Here is a 14,744-nt window from a genome sequence, read left to right as displayed (position 1 = left end):
CTAAATCGAACCGACTCGTGGCGATAACATATTAGACCTTCTGGTGACAAACAGACCCGAATTATTTGAAAAAGTTAACGCAGAACAGGGAATCAGCGATCATAAAGCGGTTACGGCATCGATGATTTCAGCCGTAAATAGGAATATTAAAAAGGGTAGGAAGATTTTTCTGTTTAGAAAAAGTGACAAAAAGCAGATTTCAGAGTACCTGTTGGCTCAACACAAAAGTTTTGTCTCAAGTACAGATAGTGTTGAGGATCAGTGGACAAAGTTCAAAACCGTCGTACATTATGCGTTAGATGAGTATGTGCCAAGAAAGATCGTAAGAGATGGAAAAGAGCCACCGTGGTACAACAACCGAGTTAGAAAACTGCTGCGGAAGCAAAGGGAACTTCACAGCAAACATAAACATAGCCAAAGCCTTGCAGACAAACAACAATTACGCGAAGCGAAATGTAGTGTGAGGAGGGCTATGCGAGAGGCATTCAATGAATTCGAAAGTAAAGTTCTATGTACTGACTTGGCAGAAAATCCTAAGAAATTTTGGTCTTATGTCAAAGCGGTAGGTGGATCAAAACAAAATGTCCAGACACTCTGTGACCAAAATGGTACTGAAACAGAGAATGACAGACTACAGGCCGAAATACTAAATGTCTTTTTCCAAAGTTGTTTCACAGAGGAAGATTGCACTGTAGTTCCTTCTCTAGATTGTCGCACAGATGACAAAATGGTAGATATCGAAATGGACGACAGAGGGATAGAGAAACAATTAAAATCGCTCAAAAGAGGAAAGGCCTCTGGACCTGATGGGATACCAGTTCAATTTTACACAGAGTACGCGAAGGAACTTGCCCCCCTTCTTGCAGCGGTGTACCGTAGGTCTCTAGAAGACCGTAGAGTTCCAAAGGATTGGAAAAGGGCGGAGGTCATCCCCGTTTTCAAGAAGGGACGTCGAACAGATGTGCAGAACTATAGACCTATATCTCTAACGTCGATCAGTTGTAGAATTTTGGAACACGTATTGTGTTCGAGTATAATGACTTTCCTGGAGACTAGAAATCTACTCTGTAGGAATCAACATGGGTTTCGAAAAGACGGTCATGTGAAACCCAGCTCGCGCTATTCGTCCACGAGACTCAGAGGGCCATAGACACGGGTTCCCAGGTAGATGCCGTGTTTCTTGACTTCCGCAAGGCGTTCGATACAGTTCCCCACAGTCGTTTAATGAACAAAGTAAGAGCATATGGACTATCAGACCAATTGTGTGATTGGATTGAGGAGTTCCTAGATAACAGGACACAGCATGTCATTCTCAATGGAGAGAAGTCTTCCGAAGTAAGAGTGATTTCAGGTGTGCCGCAGGGGAGTGTCATAGGACCGTTGCTATTCACAATATACATAAATAACCTGGTGGATGACATCGGAAGTTCGCTGAGGCTTTTTGCAGATGATGCTGTGGTGTATCGAGAGGTTGTAACAATGGAAAATTGTACTGAAATGCAGGAGGATCTGCAGCGAATTGACGCATGGTGCAGGGAATGGCAATTGAATCTCAGTGTAGACAAGTGTAATGTGCTGCGAATACATAGAAAGATAGATCCTTTATCATTTAGCTACAAAATAGCAGGTCAGCAACTGGAAGCAGTTAATACCATAAATTATCTGGGAGTACGCATTAGGAGTGATTTAAAATGGAATGATCATATAATGTTGATTGTCGGTAAAGCAGATGCCAGACTGAGATTCATTGGAAGAATCGTAAGGAAATGCAATCCGAAAACAAAGGAAGTAGGTTACAGTACGCTTGTTCGCCCACTGCTTGAATACTGCTCAGCAGTGTGGGATCCGTACCAGATAGGGTTGATAGAAGAGATAGAGAAGATCCAACGGAGAGCAGCACGCTTCGTTACGGGATCATTTAGTAACCGCGAAAGCGTTACGGAGATGATAGATAAACTCCAGTGGAAGACTCTGCAGGAGAGACGCTCAGTAGCTCGGTACGGGCTTTTGTTGAAGTTTCGAGAACATGCCTTCACCGAAGAGTCAAGCAGTATATTGCTCCCTCCTACGAATATCTCGCGAAGAGACCATGAGGATAAAATCAGAGAGATTAGAGCCCACACAGAGGCATACCGACAATTCTTCTTTCCACGAACAATACGAGACTGGAATAGAAGGGAGAACCGATAGAGGTACTGAAGGTACCCTCCACCACACACCGTCAGGTGGCTTGCGGAGTATGGATGTAGATGTAGATGTAGAAATCGTTTATATAAATAAGGAACAGCAGAGGACCTATAACATTACCTTGGGGAATGCCAAAAATCACTTCTGTCTTCCTGTCAGTTACTACTAATTGTGACCTGTCTGACAGAAAGTTACGACACTATAAGCACTACAAGCCACTCGCGTGTTATAGCGTAAAAAGCCTTCTTGAAATCTAGAAACCGGGAATCAATTTGAAATCCCTTGTGAGTAGCACTGACCACGTAGTAAGAACCAGTCCTGAGAACACTACAAATCAGGGCGTCTACGTCGAATTGCTTGTCGCAAAAGTTGCAAGGCTTCGACGCAAATAGTTTCGTTCACTGTTTGACCTGCACGGACTACTCGTGTTAAACTTATCCTTTACTATAAAAGAATGCGATCGACATTGTTCTCGAGGATTGTCGTTTGACTTCTTCCGAGGATGGTAATCCAGGCCTCCGCCATTCAGTACTCTGACGCTTTGTGTGAGGGTTATAGTGGCAGCACCAACTTTCATCCCTAGCAACATCTTTGACAGAAATGAGGGATCACATCTGGCTCTGTCAGCAGAAATTCTTCGCATTTCCTCTTTCTGTTCGTCTACTAGTGTGTGATGGGCGAGTTTTGCATTAAGTTTCCGTGTCCCTAAATCTTCACGTAAAATCTTACGGCACACATCACAATTCGAATTAAGTTGTTCTGATATGCATGACGGACTTCTTGCAACGACTGCCTTGCACGCTTCGCGTTTGCATAGTTGAATGCTCTAGACGGGCGAACGACTCTGTGATCGTCTTTCACTGAATCACTGCCTCCACGAAACCTTTTGTGACACTCGAAAACATGACTTCTTGAATGTGCCTCTCCTCCATATGCTTGCTTAATCATTGTCCACATTTCACTAACGGTTTTTCCGAGCTTAACGCAGAGCATGTTCACTCTTTTGCTCACAATCAGCATCCACTGTGTCACCGTAACTAATGTGCCAAGAACCCAATCAGTGTATTGCTAATAGTAACTACAAACCTGCTACTTGGCGAGTTGGAGCGGAAACATGGCCAAGGTCATTTCAAGGACGCACACATACTAGGTAACATAAAAACAGCATTGTTCTTCCTTTTTGGTACTGCAAACTCACAAATTGAAATCCTGTCCTGGAACTTTTCTGACAAAGGGTGTATTATTTTTCAAGTTAACGTTCCTTTTCCTCAACACACAAAATCGTAAAGGGTTGTATAAGGTATCGTTAGAAACGTTGTAACTGGCTTATGACACAGCATACGGATTTTGCGCTGAAACGTACTATTTGTGGAAAATTTTAGGCAAAAGGGCATCGTGGATACTCAGCTTCACACTTACCATTTTACAAAGCTAAGTTATTAATCACGAATAGGAGACTTCGTTTTCATATTACCTTATTGCAAATATCATTTTATTTGTTTTAAAGTACTTAGTAACTTAATAACTGGATAATTTCTATAAAGCATTGTCACAGATAAAAACCATGACCACTGCGGTAGTCCATTATCTCCGCGTGTCGTACAAGTTTACTATTCTAGACGAATATACATTCCGAAACGACAAACATATTTGTCATTGTCGCCTTGAATTGTGATTTACTTACTGCTACTACGACCCACTGTAACTGAAAATGTTTGTCAAGTTAAAATTATAGTTTGTGACCCTACATACAGACATTGATCTCCGCCTGTCGTGTAAGCCGGGACAAACATTCTGAATGCAAAATACATTTTATGACAAATGGAAATCTATATACAAATACTCTCTCTCTCTCTCTCTCTCTCTCTCTCTCTCTCTCTCTCTCTCTGTTTTTGTGACTGTGTGGGGCGGTGGGCAAATAATCATTTGATCGCTCTTTCTCTGTGTCGTTATGAAAAGACACTTAAATTGTCTGTGCGTACTTTACATTTACCTTCGCCTTTTACAAGAGCCTGAACACTATTTTTACAGTCAGCCGGAAAGTGATGGATAACAACAGTCTGTATGTCCAAATTACTCTTTGTACTTACTGAAAGAAACGGTTTCTACTTGCTATTTAGTCAGTGGAATCAGGAATTATGGCCATATGTAAAAGTCTTGATTTCTAACTGATTGATATACTCTTTAAGAGTTCACATGCTCAAAATATAATAATGTCATTAAATAATAAATAATAATGTCTATCAAAAACAGCACTGTTAACAAGTAAAATGGTCTATCACCCTGACTTCTAATCACCAGAGTTAGTTGCTTGCCATAAAAGTGGAAAATTATCTGACCACTTGCCACACGGTTTTGTCAACATTACTTCAGTGAAAACCAAATAATCCCGGATGGTTCACAGTCCTCGTGAGTTCGCCTCCTACTTTTACCAAAAATGCTTTTGATAGCTGCTCAACTCTGAGGTCATCTAACGCACTGAGCACGCAGGCGTTTGACTGACGAGGACAGATTGGTATCTCGGTGTGAAGTGTCTCTTTCAGTTGCCTCTTTGGCCGTACTGATATATGGGCGCAGCGGACCGCCAAACGGAACATCGGCTATCAACCGCCCTATAGGCACAAGTAGCAGTACTAAATGGCCCCTCGGACATGTATTAGTTAATATTTCTGTCGTTTAACAATTTACATCTTAATTTTTGTATAAGTAGAGTTCAGTTTGTTTTAGTTACTGAAAAAGTTTTAGCGCGACTGCATTTAAACTTGGCTGGCTAGAATTTTTAGAACGGAACCGACAGTAAAGCGTGACTTCTGAACTGCCTCTTTATGATTACTTGTAACTACCGTTGTTTACAATATAGTCTTGAAGCTTGGTACAGCTGTCTTATTTTCTGAATGTAATAGAGTGCTGTAAGTGGAACTTTCTGTGACAAATGCAAATGGTAATCTATTACGAATAACGACGTTTTCGTTCCAAATTTGGTTTTTAGTAAATAACTTGAAAAATAAGAGGTAGCTTACTGGTGCCACATAGTTAATGTTTTTACATCAGACTGAGGCTACATACGAATTTTCACGTTTCTGAGTCTAATATTTAGCTCCTTCAATTTTTCGCAAAAATGTCAGTTTTGACCGAAATACCGCTCTGATCAAGTTGACACCTGTCACTTTTAATTGTGACCTACTTTCGCTTATTCTCATCAATTTTTAACTTTCTTTTCTTAAAATTATATACTTTTCCTGATATACCGGGTGATCAAAAAAAAAAAACCATAAGTTCAAAAAATGTCAGACAGATGGCGCTTCATCTGATCAGAATAGCAATAATTAGCATAATAAAATAAGACAAAGCAAAGCTGATGTTCTTTACAGGAAATGTTCAATATGTCCAACATCATTCCTCAACAATAGCTGTAGTCGACGAATAATGTTGTGAACAGCACTGTAAAGCATGTCCGGAGTTATGGTGAGGCATTGCCGTCGGATGTTGTCTTTCAGCATCTCTAGAGATGTCGGTCGATCACGACACACTTGCGACTTCAGGTAACCCCTAAGCCAATAATCACACGGACTGAGGTCTGGGGACCTGGGAGGCCTAACTTGACGAAAGTGGCGGCTGAGCACACGATCATCACCAAACGACGCTCGCGAGAGGTCTTTCACGCGTCTAGCAATATGAGGTGGAGCGCCATCCTGCATAAACATAGTACGTTCCAGCAGGTGTTACCAGCCAGGCTGGGAATGATGCGATTCTGTAACATATCGGCGTACCTCTCACCCGTCACGGTAGCAGTTTTACTGTCAGCGCCATCCGTCGTACATTTTGTGAACTTATATATAACCCCGTGTCATTCCAAGCATGTGCGTCAGTTTTTACCTCTCTATCTACATAATTCCGTGGTTTATTAAGTTTTCAAATTTATACTGAGTTTTTGATCACCCGGTATATTCATTTGATCATTCTGAGACTTTACCATGTTAACATTAATATACTTTAGCATAGGACACGAGGTACTGGCGGAGGTAAAGCTGTGAGGACGGTGCGTGAATCGTGTTTGGGTAGCTCATTGGTAGCTGGCACGATAGCTCAGCGTGTTCGGTTCTGAGATGCGGCCCTATGTAATAAAATAACTGTGCAAAGGAATCAACGATCAACTTGAACGGGTGTCATATGACGTCCGCTCGGACCAAATGCAACAAATAATACCGAACAAAATGAAAAAAAAAGATGGTAGAGCACTTGCCCGCGAAAGCCAAAGGTCCCGAGTTCGAGTCTCGGTCCGGCGCAGTTTTAATCTGTCAGGAAGATTTACTTTAGCATAAACTGATCTAGTTTGGAAAAGTTATTCCAGTTCTTAACTTCACGCTTGTATTATGGTGCAGTCCTTCGTATGTTAAGGCCCGTCCACACGCAACGATCTGTCTGCGCAAATGTCTGCGCACATCACATCTGCGCAGACAGATCGTTGCGTGTGGACAGAAGATTTGCACCAACCTGAGGTGTGTGCAAACCTGGAAGTTGGAGTTGGAGGTTTGAGCGAAACCTCTCAAATCTGTGGCTTCAAACCACATCTGCGCAGACAAGTTGGAGCGTGTGGACAGGAGATCGCCGCAAATCTGGCGCGAAACAGCTGTTTGCTCAGTCTAGTGTTTGTATTTGTGCGCACACAAGGCATTAAAATGACTGATACTCGTCAGTGTTCTCGAGAGTTTGTAAGTGAATTCCTTGAAATATATAGAAACCACCCATGTTTGTGGAAGATTAAAAGTAAAGAATATAGTGACCGAGACAAAAAGACAGCACCATTCAATGCTCTAATTGAAAAATTGCGGGCAGTTGACGCCTCGGCAAACAGAGGAACGGTAATAACAAAAATTCGTTACTAACTGGCGACATTGTTTGCAGATGGATGTCGAAACTTATAATTATCTGTTAAAGATTGTAACCCCTCACATTAACGGCTGGCGTCACATTAAGATTCCTAGCATCAGGAAGGAGCTACGAGGATTTGGAATTTTCAACTGCAATATCCAAACAAGCGTTGAGTAAAATAATACCCAACACATGTGAAGCTATTTACGCTGTCCTGAAGGATGAGTGCATGAAGGCAATTCAAGTAAATTAGGTCTGTCAGCGAACTGATTACCGAAAAGAGTTATCCAAAGTTCAGAAATCTAGAAGATCTGGTGTAAGAGTAGATCAAGTATACCAGCCAACGTTATGGTATTTTGATGTGCTTGGCTTTCTTAGTGATCAAGAAACGCCGAGACCAAGCAGGAGTACAATTGAAGATGAAATTGGAGTGTCAATGTGCCAGGAAATGGAACACGAGGTAATGTAAAACGAAACAGGTTCGCCCTGCAACTCTCACAGTAAATGTACGTGAGAAAACTGCTTTCGCTTTAGCAGCCACTGTCAACACCATTTTGACCGCCTTCTCTGTTTCCTGCGGTTGGTCTGAATGTTTTTTGCAACCCAAGTTGCGAACACAGACCACAACAGAACTTCATCCATTTCTATATTTCAAAATAACTGGATTAAGTTTTTGACGTTTTATGGGAAGCGTAGTCGCTTGCCACTGATATTTCTTTTTTACACCGACAGATGGCGGGCGAGTAGTAGATTGGGGTTTGTGTCGTGTGAACACACCACATTTGCAGCGACCTTTTGCATGTACAGACATCTGCGCCAATGTCTGCGCAGACAGATCGTTGCGTGTGGACCGGGCTTTAAGCACAGGCGCGCTATGGACGATGTGGCGCTAGTAGCAGTGAATTGGGGTAAACCCCGACTCAGTCGCTCCCCTGTGTACAATGATACAGCACTTGTTTCGCCTCATCTGGAGCCGCTATTCTTCAGTTAAGGAAGTTCTCAATTGACCTCACAAGGACTGAGTGAGTGCACGTTCTGGCGACGTGTCGCTGGCAGCAATGAATTCGGGAGAGCCCCGGCACATTCGCTCGCCTCAGTACCTCTTACAGTGATACAGCGCTTGTTTCGCCTCATCCGGAGCCGCAACCATTCATCACGAAACTACTCAATTGGCCTCACAAGGACAGAGTGTACCCTGCATGCCAACAGCACTCGGCAGACCCAGACGGTGACCCATCCAAGTGCTAGCCGAGCCCGACAGCGCTTAACTTCGGTGATCTGACGGGAACAGGCGTTACCACTGCGGCAAGCGCATTGGCGTGTATACAAGGATTTTCGTAAATTCATGATTGCTATTTTACGCCATTTGGTTCATTTTTAAAGATGTTTTCTCTTCTTTCCCACAACTACCCTTATCCCAAAAAAGCACACTTACTCCAAATACTGTAAATATTTAAAACTATAAAATGTTTCAGGTACACGACGACGGTGAGGGTATCTGAGCACAAGCCCTACCAGGTGAGAGAGTACACGTGGTGCTTCAACTTCCCGCCAAGATGCTCAAAGTATAAGGTCAACTTCAAGACTGTCTACAAGACTCAAGTAAGTTCCTATGATATTTAGAAAAGCTCATTGCTAAGTGAGAGTGCTACATGAAATCTAGTACAGAGCATATGTTTATTCACTTACTTATTCATTTGTCTTGAGACAGTCTCAATTCATGGATGTAGTCAAAACATACACTGTATTTATGTATTCAATTTTAAGCAGTTGGTTTTCCAACTGAGCTGACGATCTTCTGTGATCCCAAAAACTTCTACTTCCTACAGTTCTTTTGTTTGAGAAGACTATTTTTTGTAGCTTGTGGAGTTATATGAGAGCTGTATATAGGGCCTACCAAGTCTTGTCAAAATTCAAAGGTAATCAATTTTCCTTCAACCATCTGTTGATGTTTTTGAATATTCATTATCCGCCTTTTCAGCAAAGGGACAGGTGCTCATTTTTACACTGAGGTGTCAAGTCATGGAATACCTCCTCATATATCACACCTCTGTTTGCTTGGCACAGTGCAGCAGCTAGACATGGCATTAACTCAAAAACTCATTGGAAGTCTTCATTATGGAGCCAACACCAGCTTGCACAGCGTCTTGACAACCCAGGTCTATGGCTTCGTGGGGTCTGCGCCATACTGGACCCCTACTTTTTTTTGTCATCGGTCTACTGACTGGTTTGATGCGGCCCGCCACGAATTCCTTTCCTGTGCTAACCTCTTCATCTCAGAGTAGCACTTGCAACCTACTTCCTCAATTATTTGCTTGACGTATTCCAATCTCTGTCTTCCTCTACAGTTTTTGCCCTCTACAGCTCCCTCTAGTACCATGGAAGTCATTCCCTCATGTCTTAGCAGATGTCCTATCATCCTGTCCCTTCTCCTTATCAGTGTTTTCCATATATTCCTTTCCTCTCCGATTCTGCGTAGAACCACCTCATTCCTTACCTTATCAGTCCACCTAATTTTCAACATTCGCCTATAGCACCACATCTCAAATGCTTCGATTCTCTTCTGTTCCGGTTTTCCACAGTCCATGTTTCACTACCATACAATGCTGTACTCCAGACGTACATCCTCAGAAATTTCTTCCTCAAATTAAGGCCGGTATTTGATATTAGTAGACTTCTCTTGGCCAGAAATGCCTTTTTTGCCATAGCGAGTCTGCTTTTGATGTCCTCATTGCTCCGTCCGTCATTGTTTATTTTACTGCCTAGGTAGCAGAATTCCTTAACTTCATTGACTTCGTGACCATCAATCCTCATGTTAAGTTTCTCGCTGTTCTCATTTCTACTACTTCTCGTTACCTTCGTCTTTCTCCGATTTACTCTCAAACCATACTGTGTACTCATTAGACTGTTCATTCCGTTCAGCAGATCATTTAATTCTTCTTCACTTTCACTCAGGATAGCAATGTCATCAACGAATCGTATCATTGATATCCTTTCACCTTGTATTTTAATTCCATCCCTGAACCTTTCTTTTATTTCCATCATTGCTTCCTCGTTGTACAGACTGAAGAGTAGGGGCGAAAGGCTACAGCCTTGTCTTACACCCTTCTTAATACGAGCACTTCGTTCTTGATCGTCCACTCTTATTGTTCCCTCTTGGTTGTTGTACATATTGTATATGACCCGTCTCTCCCTATAGCTTACCCCTACTTTTTTCAGAATCTCGAACAGCTTGCACCATTTTATATTGTCGAACGCTTTTTCCAAGTCGACAAATCCTATGAATGTGTCTTGATTTTTCTTTAGCCTTGCTTCCATTATTAGCCGTAACGTCAGAATTGCCTCTCTCGTCCCTTTACTTTTCCTAAAGCCAAACTGATCGTCACCTAGCGCATTCTCAATTTTCTTTTCCATTCTTCTGTATATTATTCTTGTAAGCAGCTTCGATGCATGAGCTGTTAAGCCGATTGTGCGATAATTCTCGCACTTGTCAGCTCTTGCCGTCTTCGGAATTGTGTGGATGATGCTTTTTCCGAAAGTCAGATGGTATGTCGCCAGACTCATATATTCTACACACCAACGTGAATAGTCGTTTTGTTTTCACTTCCCCCAATGATTTTAGAAATTCTGATGGAATGTTATCTATCCCTTCTGCCTTATTTGACCGTAAGTCCTCCAAAGCTATTTTAAATTTCGATCCTAATACGGGATCTCCTATCTCTTCTAAATCGACTCCTGTTTCTTCTTCTATCACATCAGACAAATCTTCACCCTCATAGAGGCTTTCAATGTATTCTTTCTACCTATCTGCTCTCTCCTCTGCATTTAACAGTGGAATTCCCGTTGCACTCTTAATGTTACCACCGTTGCTTTTAATGTCACCAAAGGTTGTTTTGACTTTCCTGTATGCTGAGTCTGTCCTTCCGACAATCATATCTTTTTCGATGTCTTCACATTTTTCCTGCAGCCATTTCGTCTTAGCTTCCCTGCACTTCCTATTTATTTCATTCCTCAGCGACTTGTATTTCTGTATTCCTGATTTATCCGGAATATGTTTGTACTTCCTCCTTTCATCAATCAACTGAAGTATTTCTTCTGTTATCCATGGTTTCTTCGCAGCTACCTTCTTTGTACCTATGTTTTCCTTCCCAACTTCTGTGATGGCCCTTTTTAGAGATATCCATTCCTCTTCAACTGTACTGCCTACTGCGCTATTCCTTATTGCTGTATCTATAGCGTCAGAGAACTTCAAATGTATCTCGTCATTCCTTAGTACTTCCGTATCCCACTTCTTTGCGTATTGATTCTTCCTGACTAATGTCTTGAATTTCAGCCTATTCTTCATCACTACTATATTGTGATCTGAGTCTATATTTGCTCCTGGGTACGCCTTACAATCCAGTATCTGATTTCGGAATCTCTGTCTGACCATGATGTAATCTAATTGAAATCTTCCCGTATCTCCCGGCCTTTTCCAAGTATACCTTCTCCTCTTGTGATTCTTGAACAGGGTATTCGCTATTACTAGCTGAAACTTGTTACAGAACTCAATTAGTCTTTCTCCTCTTTCATTCCTTGTCCCAAGCCCATATTCTCCTGTAACCTTTTCTTCTACTCCTTCCCCTACAACTGCATTCCAGTCGCCCATGACTATTAGATTTTCGTCCCCCTTTACCTACTGCATTACCCTTTCAATATCCTCATACACTTTCTCTATCTGTTCCTCTTCAGCTTGCGACGTCGGCATGTATACCTGAACTATCGTTGTCGGTGTTGGTCTGCTGTTGATTCTGATTAGAACAACCCGGTCACTGAACTGTTCACAGTAACACACCCTCTCCCTACCTTCCTATTCATAACGAATCCTACACCTGTGATACCATTTTCTGCTGCTGTTGATATTACCCGATACTCATCTGACCAGAAATCCTTGTCTTCCTTCCACTTCACTTCACTGACCCCTACTATATCTAGATTGAGCCTTTGCATTTCCCTTTCCAGATTTTCTTGTTTCCCTACCACGTTCAAGCTTCTGACATTCCACGCCCCGACTCGTAGAACGTTATCCTTTCGTTGATTATTCAATCTTTTTCTCATGGTAACCTCCCCCTTGGCAGTCCCCTCCCGGAGATCCGAATGGGGGACTATTCCGGAATCTTTTGCCAATGGAGAGATCATCATGACACTTCTTCAATTACAGGCCACATGTCCTGTGGATACACGTTACATGTCTTTAATGCAATGGTTTCCATTGCCTTCTGCATCCTCATGTCGTTGATCATTGCTGATTCTTCCGCCTTTAGGGGCAATTTCCCACCCCTAGGACAAGAGAGTGCCCTGAACCTCTATCCGCTCCTCTGCCCACTTTGACAAGGCCGTTGGCAGAATGAGGCTGACTTCTTATGCCGGAAGTCTTCGGCCGCCAATGCTGATTATTTATCAAAATTTAGGCAGTGGCGGGGATCGAACCCGGGACCGAAGACGTTTTGATTATGAATCAAAGACGCTACCCTCCTCCCCGCCCCCTTTTTTTAAAATCTCATTTTGTTCGCTATTGTTCGTTGCATCTGCTCGGCGCGAACGTCGTAAGACATCCATTTATGTTCGTTGTTGATCGATTGACTCAGTTTTTTTATTACAGAGAGCACGTAATCCTCTGACCGAACACGCTGAGCTACCGTGCCGGCACCCCTAGACCACGGGTACACCCTACTCTTACCAACTGAAATTGGGACTCATCTGACAAGCTCACGGGTCCAGCCATGTCCTAGCCCAGGAAACGTGCTGCAGCCCATGTCATGCTGTTAAGAGAGGCACTTGTCTGTTGTCTGCTGTCATAGTCCATTAACGCCAAATTTCACCACACTGCCCTCGTGGATACATTAGTCTCTAATCCCACATCAGTTTCTGTGGTTATTTCATGCAGTGTTACTTGTATGTTAGTTATCTGTGGTGGTATCCACTGTGTTATCCATGGTGAGAGCTAACGCCTGAAATTTGGTATTCTTAGCATGCTATTGACACTGCAGATATCAGAATATGAATTCCCTTATGATTTCCGAAATGGAATGTATAGTGCTCCTAGCTCCAACTAGCAATCTGTGTTGAAAGTGCAGCCATAATCACATCGGAAACCTTTTCACATGAATCACTTCAGTACAGATGACAGTTCCCCAATGCACTGCCCTTTTATACCTTTTGTATGCAGTACTGCCGTCATCTTTATACATGCGTATTGCTGGCCAATGATTTTTGTCACCTCAATGTATTACAGTACTTGTATAGTATGCAAAGAGGACGTATTTTGCATCTTCTGAAACTGCAAGTGTAAGATCATTTATGTGTATAAGAAACAACAGAAGGTCCAGAATAGAACATAAAACTACAAGAGAGTGAAATGTGACAAATAACATTTTGAATTCACAGACCTTGACAGTGTGCTGATGACAGATAGCTTATTAAGGTTGGCACACAGAATAGATTAACTTCAGGCAAGTAGACCTGAAGATTGAGATGAAAGCTAAGTAAAAAAGAAAAAAAAAAACAACATAGTCAGAATGGAATAGTTCTTGTGAATAATTAGTCTCTTTCTCTCTCTCTCTCTCTCTCTCTCTCTCTCTCTCTCTCTCATTGTCAGTGGCTTCATGCCAACAGTACCACTGTGTAAAGACACATACAACGTGACAGCAAAGCCTGTGTCATTTAAGCTGTTGTCTTATGTTGCAGTGTTTTGTTGCTTGCTTATTTGAAAGCAACATTAGTCACAGTAAATGCACGTCACTTGAAGACCATCTGCTAAATGTCACTGCTGTGAGTAATACAACAGTATATTTATAACTTGATGAAACACACTCACAGGAACTTCAACCTGACAAATAAATTTTTACAGCCCAGCATGTTTGGTTCTGACCATTTTTGAGAGCAGATAAGAGTGCTGCTTTCACCTGTGCGACTTTGCAGCTCATTTTATAAGAAACGAGTGATACTGGATTAGCTGGAGATTTCCCTTATAAAAGAGTTGCACAGTGAAACTGGTAAATTTGAAATAATTAGAAAAACTTTCAGGTTCAGAATTTGTTGCACAGTAATGGAAACTGTTTCAGGTATCGATTTTTAAAAAGGGAGGCAGTCCAATGCTATCCATTTAGCTGCACACAAACAGGTAGCTGTCACTGTAGGTTTTGCACAATGCATCACAATCGTCAGCTAGGATGTTGGAGATTTTCTATTCAGTCTGAGTCTTGAGCAGAGCTAGGATTCTCAATTTAGTCTGGTACACGATACTCTTCTGATATCCCTGGGAACACAAGTAATAGGCTGAAAGGTCTGTTGACATAACATTCAGATATCACATTAACAATAGTGTCTTGTTTATCCTTAAAAAATTAATTTATCAGCCCATAATATTATACTGCACTCTGTGTAGTCTAGTAAATGTGGTACCGTGTTATAGACACTGGTGTAGCTGAGTGTGGTGTCCATAGCCCAGTGTTGGAAGACCACCTTATTTGGGTAACTATGACATGAAAATTAGATCTCCAAAGATTTTAAATGAAGTTTGCATCCCCACTGACTTCAGCCAACATTTGTTCACAAATTTGCAGCTACAGGACACAGTCATTAGGATTGAGTAGTGGCACTCTTGGAAGTTTGTACAAATATAATTGAAGCTGATGGAGTATTCT

The 14,744-nt window shown here is 42.0% G+C and overlaps 1 protein-coding gene and 1 pseudogene across 2 annotated transcripts in view; one reads left to right on the top strand and one right to left on the bottom strand.

Annotated features, from left to right (window-relative positions):
* Positions 1–14,744, top strand: part of LOC126109414 (protein draper) — a 450,571-nt gene that overhangs the window by 330,937 nt on the left and 104,890 nt on the right. For both annotated transcript variants that reach the window (XM_049914450.1, XM_049914449.1), the window contains exon 3: positions 8,535–8,661. In XM_049914450.1, the coding sequence (XP_049770407.1) occupies positions 8,535–8,661 (127 nt within the window). The remainder of the gene's footprint in view (positions 1–8,534; positions 8,662–14,744) is intronic.
* Positions 8,260–8,378, bottom strand: LOC126110018 (5S ribosomal RNA; annotated as a pseudogene).

This window comes from Schistocerca cancellata, chromosome 12 (assembly GCF_023864275.1).
Source record: "Schistocerca cancellata isolate TAMUIC-IGC-003103 chromosome 12, iqSchCanc2.1, whole genome shotgun sequence".
In the NCBI taxonomy this organism is placed as follows: Eukaryota; Metazoa; Arthropoda; class Insecta; order Orthoptera; family Acrididae; genus Schistocerca; species Schistocerca cancellata.
The sequence above is the reverse complement of the archived record's forward strand: the minus strand, read 5'-3'. Positions and strand labels throughout refer to the sequence as shown.